This window comes from Lotus japonicus, chromosome 5, assembly GCF_012489685.1.
Source record: "Lotus japonicus ecotype B-129 chromosome 5, LjGifu_v1.2".
NCBI classification, from domain to species: domain Eukaryota; kingdom Viridiplantae; phylum Streptophyta; class Magnoliopsida; order Fabales; family Fabaceae; genus Lotus; species Lotus japonicus.
Window position 1 is genome coordinate 63,111,951 of NC_080045.1, and position 13,551 is coordinate 63,125,501.

Here is a 13,551-nt window from a genome sequence, read left to right on the forward strand (position 1 = left end):
ACGGGCACGACTTTCTGAGGTCGAATTTATTTCGTGTGCTTTTAATTATATTTATTTCTCATGATGGTAATTATGGCAGTGGGATTTAAAGACGCATGATAATGCTGCGGTTCAAGTTCCCAAAATTTTGTGGATATCTGTTGATGTAATTATAGCAGGAAAAAATGATGACTCTTGCCACAGAAAAGGCGTAGGAAGTGATAGGTGCAGAGATTTGACAGGCTCGATTCAACACGCAAGAAAAAGAGAAGAGGAAAGAGATAGTCTGATGTGCTTATTGTTTTTCGTTTCTATTTAAATGTACATGTGTTATGATTTACACGCCTATTTCAATTATATTATGAATGCATTAATGATTGTGGGCTGATTAAAGACACTTTCGTCTTATTCTAAGCCTTAGTGTCTTGTGGGCTTGTGGTCCGACACGGGCGCGTCAATGTATAAGACACTTGGGCTGATCGCTTTGTATATCTAATGGGCCGGGCAACCCATGGTTCGTTTGGACCGAAACCCAAGTTATATAAAACAGGAACCACCCAAGCGGTGGAGGCTATCATTTTCACGCATTTTTCATCTTGTTCGTTCCTTATCGCTCTCAATTGCTTAGCCCTTGCTTGATTTTTCATTGGTCTATTTTACATTCCTTTCGTTCTAAATCGATTAGCCTGAGAGGATAGTTCCATACCGGAACACTAAGTAATGTGTGTTTCTTGTTGTTGATGATCTTTCTCCTGCAATAAAGAAATAAGAATGAGTAATTTAAAAAAAACAATTTTGAAATTAACTAAAATAATTAAAAATGACATACTTGTTGAAGTAGTTAGAGACAATTGTCATTTTTTCTCACCAGCAGCTGAAGTCCAAGAAATATGAATAATTTGAGTTTGCGAGTGATTTCACTGGTTTGTTTATATAGAGATATAATAGATGCATGGTTCAATATAATACATTTCATTTTTTATTTATTTAATGTAGATAGTTGAATAGCCTCCTGACATTAACAATTTTATTCAGTTTTTGACACTGGTATTGCCATCATGCTACTATTTTTAATTTAATGTTAGTTTTTATTCGGAGTTACTATGTTAAGGAATTCTAAGAGTTTGTGAATTTAAGAAAAATAGACATATATTAATGTAGAAAATTGGACAGCAAACTAAGACCATTGCATATCAAGATTAATTTTGGCGGAAGTATGCTTTATTGTTAATAGTTTTTTTTTTGGACTAAATTGATATTAGTTAAAAATTAACATTAAATTTGATTTTAATTTAAGGTACTATGCTAAAACCATTTGCAGATATAACTTTGTGGTCTGTTACACTTTTGGCATGGATGTTACTCTTTTGCTTATACATTTGATATTTATTAAGTTTAAAACTGAAATCATTAGTGCACAAGTTTCCACTACCTGTTCATTCACTCACTAAGCTATCTCATTAAAACACCAATTTTTTTACTAATGTATGTAGGTTCTCACGTGTATTTGTACTTAATACTTAGCTCAAGTGAGCTTTACTAATATATATAGATAGATAGATATTTTTTTTTTGGAAAAACCAAATATATATATATATATAATTACTTTGGGAAATAAGAGCCCCAAGTACAATATAGATAGATATATATTGATTGATTTTTTTTTATTTTAAAAGTATTTTATCTAAATTATTCATTAATAAATGTTATTTTGTTTTTTATTTTGATTTTTTAAATTTGTCAAATGCAAAACTCAAGTCAATTTTAAGTCTATGAATGTTGTTATTTAATATAAGTAGTTAAATAGGATTTTATAATACAATTTTTTTCAGTTTTTAGTTTATTAAATTTTTTATTTTTTAATGTATTTAATATAAAGGTATGTGAGCTTTTATGGTTTAATACATATGTGTATTTGTACTTAATACTTAGCTCAAGTGAGCTTTACTAATATATATAGATAGATAGATATTTTCTTTTTGGAAAAACAAAATATATATATATATATATATAATTACTTTGAAAAATAATAGCCCCAAGTACAATATAGATAGATATATATTGATAGAAATTTTTTTATTTTAAAAGTATTTTATCTAAATTATTTATTAATGAATATTATTTTTTTTATTTTGATTTTTTAAATTTGTCAAATGCAAAGCTCAAGTCAATTTTAAGTCTATGAATTTTGTTATTTAATATAAGTAGTTGAATAGGTTTTTATAATACAATTTTTTCAGTTTTTACTTTATTAAATTTTTATTTTTTAATGTATTTAATATAAAGGTATGTGAGCTTTTATGGTTTAATACATTAATTGCATGCAAAAATACAAGTGTGCTTTACATATATATATAGATTGTGAATGAATGTCGAATGAGACTACTCGGATAACAGGACAAAAGGCGAAAGTGATAATGAGACTATAAAATTAGTAAAAGAGAAATGGAATAAAAGATTATAATATACACATACTAAAAATTAACTATTTAACGGCCCCCCATCACCTTTCCCCACTTATTTTACGTTTTTGGCAGTTTGATACATGAGGCTAGGATCAAGGAAAATAATTTCTACACCTCAATTTCATCCACACCAGCAAGATATACATGACAAAAATGGTTGAATCTCAGCAACTAAGGACACACAATTAACATACACATTTAAAAGTGGTTTTTTACCGCCACAAAATGCCAAGTATTAAAAAAAATCATAGTTTCTAACTGATTTTATGAAAGTTTGACATCAAAACGGATTTTATGTTTTTTTAACACTTGTGGCAGCCAAAAGATATCCTTAATTGTATTAGTTAACTATGCACCAACAATTGTTATGTTTTAACAATGATGACCCTATATATGAATAAAAGAAAATGAAATGAGGGAAAAAATATGAATACAAAAAGAAGATAGAGATATGAAGTAAAATCTGAAGGAAGAGGAAATGAATGTACATATGTCCAAACCTCTATTAAATGTTAGAAAGGGCCATAGCAAAGGGCCCTCCGACCACCCTTGTCACATTTTTCTCTGCCCATGTCCCTCAGAACATGGAGGAAATTATGGTATTAATTAGCCCCTTCTTAAATTCTCATTCTCTCTCTCTTTCATCTCAAACACCATAAAACCCCTCATTGAACATCACACACCTCCTAGTTCTTGAACCAACAATCCCAAGTGAGAAAAACAGAGCAACAAGAAAGTAATCAAACCAGACCACCTCAATCATTGTGGTGTGGTCTAATCCAACCAAAGCAAAAACCATCCATTGTTTAACTCACTCTATTACACGTTTTAAGGAGAAAGATTCTCATCCTTAAAAATCTTCTTCCTTCCCCTTTCCTTGAACGTGAGAGAGATCAGTTATTATAAAGAGATCCATTGATGGATATTGAATCAGCCAAGTGTGAGTGTTGTGGATTGAAAGAGGATTGCACCCAGGACTACATCAGCGATGTGAAGGCCAAATTTGATGGGAAATGGTTATGTGGGTTGTGCTCAGAAGCAGTGAGAGATGAAGTGAATGGAGGGAAAAAGCCATGGGCCATGGATGAAGCTGTGAAAGCTCACATGTCATTCTGCCGCAAGTTCAAAGCCAACCCTGCAGTTCGAGTCGCAGAAGGCATGAGGCAGATGCTAAGGAGAAGATCAGGGGACTTATCAACATCATCATCATCTCCAAGTTCATCAAAGAAGTATTCAAGGTCAACAAGCACTTCTCAGGTTGGGGATTCTTCATCTTTCTCATTGTACTGATGAGAAAACAGAAGAGGGTGCATGTGAGGCAGGTTGGAATAAATGTTTCTTTTATTGCATGTTTGGATCAACTTCTCATTCACCAGAATCAATTTTGAAATTCAGAAGTTACTCCGATAAGCTTCCACTTCACATCTACTTTTGGCTTCAGAATCATTTGCAAAAGAGTTTCCAAACATGTAATCAGTCTTTAAGGGCTAAGCTTTTTCTTCTTGTTATGTACAGGGAGTGTAGTTTCAGATTAAGGGTATTGACTATTTTCTTCTGCTTAATTTCTTGTCTTTGGACTCTTTTCCCCAAGCTGGTCCCAAGCTTGGTGTTCTTAATCCCTTTGTTCGTTTTTATGTCATTTTGATGTTTAAATATTGTTAATTTACTAACAACAAATTTATCTTTACACCATGTTTTGATTAGCACAAAGAGAGATTAAATAACACAAAATGAAATAATACTATAATAAATGAAACGATAGGTGGCTAATGGTAAAACAATCAAACAAAACTTGTGTTAATAGTGGAAAACATTGCTGAAAAAGAAAATCTCCCTTTAATATGAGATTTTATGAATGATCAATGTTTGGGTTAAATATGTTTTTAGTCTGAATAAAATATATTGGAATTGGATTTAGTGCCCAAAAAAATTGATACGTTTTATTCTCTAAAATATGTGAAATTAGTCCTACTGATGTATTTTTTGGCGGTTTAAACAACTACTAACTTATTTTATGGCGGATATAAAATACACACTACAAAGATCAATCTCTAAATAAATGCTTAAGAACTTCAAATATTTATCAAGTGTGCTAAAATGCGTTGGACGTTGTCGGTAAAAAAAGACTTTTTATATTGAAAATATTTTCTTTCATGAAAGAAAAATGAAGCATGCTCTTATACTTTTTATTTTATTTTTTGAATGAATGCTCTTATATTCAATATGGATAAACAATCAAATTCGTTAAGAAATTAAGAGATATAAAGTATTTAAGAAAAAAGTTATATTTAACATATAGATAATTTAAATATGCTAACAATTTCCTAGCAAAGGTAAGGGGCAGAGAGAGGCTTGGCACTTGTTTTCAATTGGTTCACCTCACCTCATGGGATGCTTCCCTCACAGCTAGGATTGCCATTTGCCACATCAATTTTTTGTCAACAGATTGCCACATCTTAGCAACCATTCCACATTTCCACTCTATAATTTGGGCCACGTGAATATACAGGCCCATCGACGTGGATTGGAATCTGACCAAAAATATATTTCTTCTACTAAGGCCCTTTTGACCACCTTCAAATGCCCACTTTCCTTCAATTTCCTCTCCCCACTTAGATAAGTCTATACCCCTCTGGCCCATAAAACTTAACTATCGCCTAATCTGTTGCACATTCAAAACTAGAAGATTGCTTAGTATTAATGTCTCCATACATAAAATTTGACTCATCCCTGAATCAACAACTCTATTGGTCAAAATTTGGAAATACATCATTGCATGGCATGATGGCCCCCTCGATCGAAGCCAATCAATCAGCCCCACCCCTTCCACATCAACACATTGATAATTGATTTTCTCTGTAAACAATTAAACATCCGTTTCTTTTTAATTATTTGGGACGTATGACTTGGTCCTAACTCCTAAGCAATATCCAGCCTCTAAAGTTTATCAGACTGTGGCCTCCTCTATTTTGAAATTTTGATAAGATTATGATATGATTATCCGTTTCATGAAACGGTTTTGGACAGGCAACTGATTTCTCTGAATTAAGTATTTCCATTAATCAAATATGTTCAGTTTTCAGTTTTCAATTCCATTATTATATCAGGTGTCTTTATTACAGATTTACAGTTATAGATAGAACAGTTACTAAAATTCTCTAGCTAGCTAGAGAATTTGGTAATGGTAATGGCTAAGTCGGAAGTGATATTGTGATATTGTGATTCATAAAATCATAGTCATATTTAATATGTGCGTGTCACAACAATACGAATTTAGTTCTTGTCTATCCCACATGATATGTTCATGTCAAACATCAGGACCCTTCATTAGTTTTAATAATATCCTCTTCCAGTAGTTACTACTATGATCTCCCTAGTTTCCCCTTTTCACGTTCCCTGCCACACTGTTAGGCAGGGGCGTATCCAGGATTTGTTTGTTGGGAGGCGAAATATAAAATTAAAAAAAATTCATTGAATATTATATAAACCTTAAATAATAACAAATTATTTAACGGCTTAATCCAGTTTTTGGTTCCTAACCTTTGTTATAGATAAGACTTTAGTCCCTCGCCGGAGTAAAGGTGAGGATTGGTCCCCAGTTTTTGGTAAAATGATTGACTTTGGTCCTTCCGGCCGGTTGGGTCAACGCTGGAGCTCCGAGAAGCTCATGTGGTATTGCCACGTCATTTAATGAGCTTAGGTGGTTTTTTTCTTTCTTTTTCATTTAAATACAACTCTTCGTTCTTTCGTAGTACTAAATTTATCTATTATTGTATCAATGGAGATTTTTTCAGCAATTTCTCTCTTGATATATACAACCAATAAATTTATGAGAAGATCATCTTCGATTTTGTTGCAAATATGAAGTCTTAACAACTTTCATTACCGAAAAAGACCGCTTTGTAGATGCTGTTGAAACAGGGGATGTCAAAACAAGATGTATCAATGTATCAACTAACTTCCAGTACGACTCGGATAAACTGAATTTTTTTCCTAAATTAGGATCTCGAGAAACATCTGAATGATAATGTCTCAGTTGGAACGACAAATGATTTAAATTTTTCCTTACGAGGATTTAAAGCTGGACTAAGTATGAGAAGTTCAACTAACTCTGCATTAAATCTTCTATTTAATTCAGATAGCTGCAAATCAGTTGCAGCATAGAATACATATATTCTATAATTATGTTCCATATCTCCATCTTGTTTCTTATGACAACCATTACCCATAAAATAAGGGGCTTTCATGTCAGGAACTTCAACTTGATGAGTATCACAAAATGTTATAACATTTTCTATATAAAAATACCTATAGTCGGTGAAAATTTCAAAATTCTTGAGAAGGTGATGACCCCTATCTGTCCCTCCCTAGATACGCCCATGCTATTAGGATACCATCTCTGTCGGCAGAGAAATTGATATTGGGGAAAGACCCATTGTTGGTGAAAACCAACCGGCAAAAGTCCAAAAATTAAAATCACAAGAACCATGATCTGATTGTAGAATAAGTGACGGAAACAAACAATTCTTCAAACGCACAAATAAATTTCCGGCAGATTAGTTTTTCAACAGAGAGAGGAAGGTGCAAAAAGCATATCTGAGAACGTGAAAGGGTAAACTCTGCTATGTTCTAACAATGGACAATGGTGATGAGCATTTAATGACAAATTAACAAGAATCAGAACCAAATCAGAATCATTAATTTGACCGCATCATATCCTTTAATTTGACTATTTAAAACTTTCAAATACGGAGTATGTTTTTTTTTTTTATAAGCAACTTTCAAATATGTAATAATAACGGAAAAAGATAATCCTAGTAATAATGAAAGAGAGATTGAGAACTAATATATAAACTGGAATTAGCCTAAACATTCCAACACATCTGAAAATGTAGGAAGCCATCATGACATTGGTTGCAAGAGAGAGTCCAACTGCAAATGTGATATTTGCATGGAAAGTATCAATGCAACCATTGATCTTATTGGCATCCACAAAAGCCCTATCATGTCCACACCCCGTTTCAAGAGAGATGTCAGCTGCAAATGTGATATTTGCATGGAAAGTATCAACGCAACTATCGATCTCATGTCCATCCGTAAAAGCTCTATCATGTCCCGCCCCGCAATATATTCATCAAAATTGGCAAGGTTCACGGATCTCTTGCTCGTGCCGGGAAAGTGAGAGGCCTGTTGGAGAAAACGGGAACAAGAATCTCAAGAGTAAATGATGCAGTAACAGAGAGAGAGAGAGTAAAAGTGGGAGTAATTTTATTTCTGATATCCTGTGTATTCTATATACATCATGACTACTTATAGTCAATGCTAAAACCCAAAGCTTAATAGCAATTAATACCCACTAATCACACAACATTAATTGCTAATCCTAAGACTTAATTTGCATTACTTCTAACACTCCCCCATAATGCAAAATAGCTGATAGTAAAGACAGTAAAAAAACAGCATTTACATGCTTAAAAAAACCTGCCAATCCTATCCACTACTTCACCAACTCAACTTTGAGATGTTCTAACAAGTAGAAGTAACACCAATCAATCTTCTCAGCTCCTTGAATCTGTCAGCCCGTAAAGGCTTGGTCATGATGTCTGCCAGTTGTAACTCAGTTCTACAATGACTAATCTTCACCTTCCCCTTGCTTACTTGGTCTCTAAGGAAATGATACTTGATTTCTATGTGCTTGCTGCGGCCATGTGCCACAGGGTTCTTGGACAAATCAATAGCAGATCTATTATCTACTAGTAGCTCCACATAGTCTCCAATATCAATTTTCAGCTCAAGGAGTAAGGTATGAAGCCATAAGGCTTGACATGCTGCTGAACAAGCAGAAATATATTCTGCTTCACATGTTGAGAGAGCAACCACTGACTGTTTCTTGGAGCACCAAGAAATTGGAGCACCTACAAAGGTAAAGACATACCCCATGGTACTCTTTCGATCCACTAAATCTCCACACCAATCAGAGTCTGAATAAGCTACGAGTTGTAGCTTGACCTTCTCATCCTGATGAGGAAATAAAATGCCATAGGATAGTGTTCCCTTGAGATACCTCATGATCTTCTTGGCTGCCACTAGGTGAGAATGCCTTGGTTCACTCATAAACCTACTTATCATACCAACACTGAATGAAATTTCAGGTCTAGTATGGCAAATAAACCTTAGACTCCCCACCATTTTCCTATACATAGTAGCATCAGTCAAAGGTTCATTCTCACATTTGTCAAGCTTTAGATTTACCTCAGCTGGAATGTCTGATCCATTGATGTCCCACATTTTAAATCTCTTGAGCACTTCCATCACATATTTTCTCTGATGCATAAACATGCCCTTCTCAGTTTGTACAAACTCCATTCCCAGAAAATATGACAAGTTGCCCAGATCAGTCATCTCAAATTCCTTCTTTAATTGGCTCTTCAAGCTTTCAATATCTGAGGAGTTATTTCCTGTGATGAGTAAATCATCTACATATAAGCAAAGAAATAAAACTCCTTGATCAGAAAGTCCCTTGAAATAGAGACCATGTTCAACAGAACATTTCAGAAATCCTGTCTTGATGAGGAAGGAATCAATCCTCTTGTTCCAAGCTCGAGGAGCTTGTTTGAGGCCATAAAGAGCCTTCTTCAGCTTGAGAACTTTCTCTTCACTTCCCTTCACAACAAAGCCTGGAGGTTGTACTATGAATACTTCTTCTTCTAGTGGACCATTGAGAAAAGCTGATTTTACATCCAGCTGCCACAATGTCCATTTCTTCTAGTTTGCCAATGCAACCAATAGTCTCACTGTTTCAAGTCTTGCAACAGGTGCAAAGACCTCTGAATAGTCAAGACCCTCTGTTTGCATAAATCCCTTTGCAACTAATCTGGCTTTGTGTTTAGCTATGGTTCCATCAGGTTTAAGTTTTACCTTAAAGACCCATTTAACTGAGATAGGAACCTTGTTGATAGGTAGTGTCACGAGTTCCCATGTATCATTCTTCTCAATAGACCTCAGTTCCTCCTTCATGGCTTCTAACCAAACTTGTTGTGAGTGAGCTTCTTCAAAACTCACTGGTTCTGTGTCAGCTAATAATGCCATATGTTGAACAAGATCTCCCTCCTCATTAATAGTGTCATCTCTGAACAACTGAAAATCTCTGAGATGCGAAGGAAGACTTCTAATTCTTGATGGTCTATTGTTCAAGGATGATGGAGTGATTGGTGAATTCACTTGAGGTGGTATTGGAGCTTGGTCTTGAACCTCAGCTGGAATTTCCTGTAAGTCAGTGTGCACTAAATCTCTTTCTTCCCAGTCAAGCAACACCTTGGTCATGGTTGGTGATTGTTCTTTCAAGTCCTTCTATGAGCTTGCCTCATCAAAGTATACATCTCTACTAAATAACACTTGTTTAGTCTCGGGATTGTATAACTTGTAGGACCCTGTAGAATTATATCCCACAAACACTAGGGCTTCACTCTTATCATCCAACTTCTGTCTTCTTTGATCTGGGATGTGCCTATAGCATAGAGATCCAAAAATTCTCAGATGGTTTACAGAAGGTTTGATCCCTGACCAAGCTTCTTCTGGAACCTTGGATTGAAGTCTCTTTGTGGGGCACCTATTGAGAACATAAACTGCTGTGGACACTGCCTCACCCCAGAAGCTATGAGGTAGTGATTTAGTCTTCAACATGCTCCTAACCATATTCAATATGGTTCTGTTTCTTCTTTCTGCAATCCCATTATGTTGGGGGGTATATGGTGCTGTTATTTCATGTATAATGCCTTGATCCTTGCAGAAACTTTCCATTTCACTTGAAGTAAATTCTCCACCACCATCAGTCCTTAGAACTTTGATTGACTTCTCAGATTGTTTCTCTACCAGAGTTTTAAACTCTTTGAAGATAGAGAAAACTTCACTCTTCAGCTTAATGAGATACACCCACACTTTTATGCTCCAATCATCAACAAAGGATACAAAATATTTGCTTCCACCAAAAGATGGAACTGAAAATGGACCACACACATCAGAGTATACTACATCCAATAATCCATTTGCTTTTGAGGGTGTATAGTCACTAAATGAAGTTCTCGGTTGCTTGCTGATCAAGCAACAGTCACACACCTTGTTTGGTAATGTAATGTGAGGGAGGCCAGTTACTAGCTTTTTGGTTTGTATCATGCTGAGATCTTTGAAATTCAAGTGTCCAAACCTCCAATGCCATAGCCAGGAATCCTCAGCCAGAACTGAAGCATTTAGACACTGAGATTCAAAAGCCTTGAGTTGCACATTAAATGTCCTATTCGGAGACAGTTTAGTTCTCAATAGCTTCCTCCCTGAAGGATCAAAGATTTCCAGGAACCTTTTCCTCATGCTAATATCAAAATCCTTCTCAACTAACTGCCCCAAACTGATCAGATTGCTAGTCATGCTAGGAACATACCAAACTTCAGCTAGCAATACTTGTTGACCCTTTTTATCACTAAACATTACATCACCCATACCCTCAGCATGCAGCACTCTACCATCAGCAAATCTAACACTACTTTTTCTATTCTCATCAAAATTTATTAACCAATCTCTATGTCCAGTCATGTGGTTTGAGCAGCCAGAGTCTAAACACCATCTATCATCACCATCTAGTACATTACTAGTTACCATCATCAACAAGAGTGGTGTTTCAGTGGAAGTTACCTCACGGTCTTCTCTTGCCAGATTTGCTTCATCATGTTGCTTGTCCTTGTGAGCTTAACCTTGACCAGGAGGTGCTTTGCATTCAGATGAGAAGTGACCAATTTTGCCACAATTGAAACATTTGATACGTTTCCTATCAAATTTTCTTTTGCCTCCACGCCAGTTGCTGGAGCTACCCCTTTTGTCAGAATCTTCATCAGGGTTGTGTTCAGCCTTGTCCTGATCCTGATTCTTCAAGTTGCTATTCTTGGAATCATACTTGGTATCTTTACCCTTACCACGACCACTCTTGTATCCACCCCTGAAACTACCCCCTTTCTTGGAAGTCTGGGCCTGCAGTGCTTGATCCTGAGGCTTGTCAGTGGACCTCTCCATGAGCCTCTGCTCATGTGCTTCAAGAGAACCTTGAAGATCCTCTATTTTCAGAGTGTCGAGCTTTCTTGATTCTTCAATTGCAACAACAATATGATCGAATTTTGGGGTTAAAGTTCGCAGAATCTTCTCCACGATAATCTGATCCATCATTACCTCTCCATTGGCCTTCATGGCGTTCGTATGTGTGATCACCCGATTGAAAAATTGAGCAATCTTCTCGTTCGATTCCATCTGCATCAGCTCGTATTGTCTTCTCATCGTTTGCAAGCGAACTTTCTTCAATTGCTCAGCCCCTTCGTTGCATGTATCCAGAATCGTCCATGCTTCCTTTGAAGATTTAGCCGTTGAAATCTTCTCGAAGTGAGCTTCATCAACACCTTGATGAAGAAGACAAGTAGCTTTGAAATCTTTCCGTTTATTCTCCTTGTGCGCAGCGGTTTGTGCCTCAGTGGGTGCTTCTCCAAGAACAGGGAACCCATTCTCAACAATTTCCAGAACTTCTTGGAAACCCATAATCTCCTTCATCTGAACGCTCCACCTCTTCCAGTTTTTCCCATTGAGAACCGGAAGGTTCATCGGAATGCCTGTGTTCGTCGATGTCATCGCTTTATTGCGAATCCAGAATCAAGAACAACCCAGAAGCAAAACGAATCAAAAAGAAGACGACGCGGTGGTAGCCACCGTGATGAACGCCGGAGCGAGACGATGCACTCAGTCACAGGTCGAGGACGGTGGCTCTGAATACTAGTTTGTTGGAGAAAACGGGAACAAGAATCTCAAGAGTAAATGATGCAGTAACAGAGAGAGAGAGAGAGTAAAAGTGGGAGTAATTTTATTTCTGATATCCTGTGTATTCTATATACATCATGACTACTTATAGTCAATGCTAAAACCCAAAGCTTAATAGCAATTAATACCCACTAATCACACAACATTAATTGCTAACCCTAAGACTTAATTTGCATTACTTCTAACAAGGCCAAACTCCCAAAGTGGCCAAGCAGGACAAGAAGAAGAAGCCATGTGGCCGTGCATGCAAAACAACCGCCGATTCGTCACCGCCGTGGTGGGATTTGGAAAGAAGCGTGGACCTAACTCTCATCATAGAAGTGAGGAAGATGCTTGGAGGATAGTTTTTCATTACTTGCGCAATATTTTGATTTAATTTTTTTAGTGATATCAAGACTCAAAATCTTCATTAATAATCAAAAAAGTGATTGAAGGATAAAAAATGCGGTTCATCACCATCCTAAACAAGAAAATTATTCTGCTCATGAGTTACAAGGAAACTAAAATATTTAGCTCGCATAATGCAACCGCCTTCTAGTCACAAACACTATTGGCAACGAGGGAAACTGAGAATCTCATATAGTGGGTACATAAAGACTCTAACTCTCGCACCCATGGATTAATTTATGAACTGAAAGTAATTAAGATACTTCGTACTATATATGGTTGAGTGAACCAGTTTTTGCTAGTTAATATTTGATATATAATATGATTGTGTAAGAGTTTCATTTTCAAAAAAAAAATGTATCAACGCAACCATCGATCAATGTCCATCCGTAAAAGCTCTATCATATCCACACCTCATATCCCACCCACCCTTCCTGACACTAGGGTGGAAATGCATGGATCACAAAAAGTATCAGCAGTGGAGGTGCAAATTGAAGAGTACAGAGTTATTCAGATAAGCAGAGAATGAGGCATCCGAAAAGAAGACAAGAACGATACAAACTATGTTATTGTTCTGGTTCTCGTTTGAAAGTTATATATTTTTCTTAGACAACCCCATAAAAAATATAAACAAAAATTGAGTTTATGATGGAGAAAATTAAGGGAACCTGAATTTAAAAATATCAGGTTGTTCGAATTTGAGAGATTTTTTTTAACATTTTGCTTTAAGGGATGAGAGAGAATGTAGAAATATAAAATTGTAAAATTGAAATAATTAAAAAGTGATGATGTGGCTAATACTGAGAGTGAGTTTTTACTTATAGTTCCTCTCTGATCAAAATGAGGTCTCTCATTTATTATTATTATATAA

At 35.7% G+C, this 13,551-nt stretch overlaps 1 protein-coding gene and 1 pseudogene across 1 annotated transcript; both read left to right on the forward strand.

The window, feature by feature from the left end:
- Positions 1–2,959: 2,959 nt before the first annotated feature.
- On the forward strand, positions 2,960–4,097 carry LOC130721062 (uncharacterized). Its single transcript, XM_057571793.1, has one exon. It carries the CDS (start codon positions 3,363–3,365, stop codon positions 3,732–3,734), a length of 372 nt encoding a protein of 123 aa, XP_057427776.1. The 5' UTR covers positions 2,960–3,362; the 3' UTR covers positions 3,735–4,097.
- A 3,251-nt stretch (positions 4,098–7,348) lies between these two features.
- Positions 7,349–12,669, forward strand: LOC130719966 (40S ribosomal protein S30-like; annotated as a pseudogene).
- Positions 12,670–13,551: the final 882 nt, after the last annotated feature.

Excerpts from the sequence above, each read along its gene's own strand:
- LOC130721062 (XM_057571793.1), top strand. The coding sequence starts at position 3,363 with ATGGATATTGAATCAGCCAAGTGTGAGTGTTGTGGATTGAAAGAGGAT.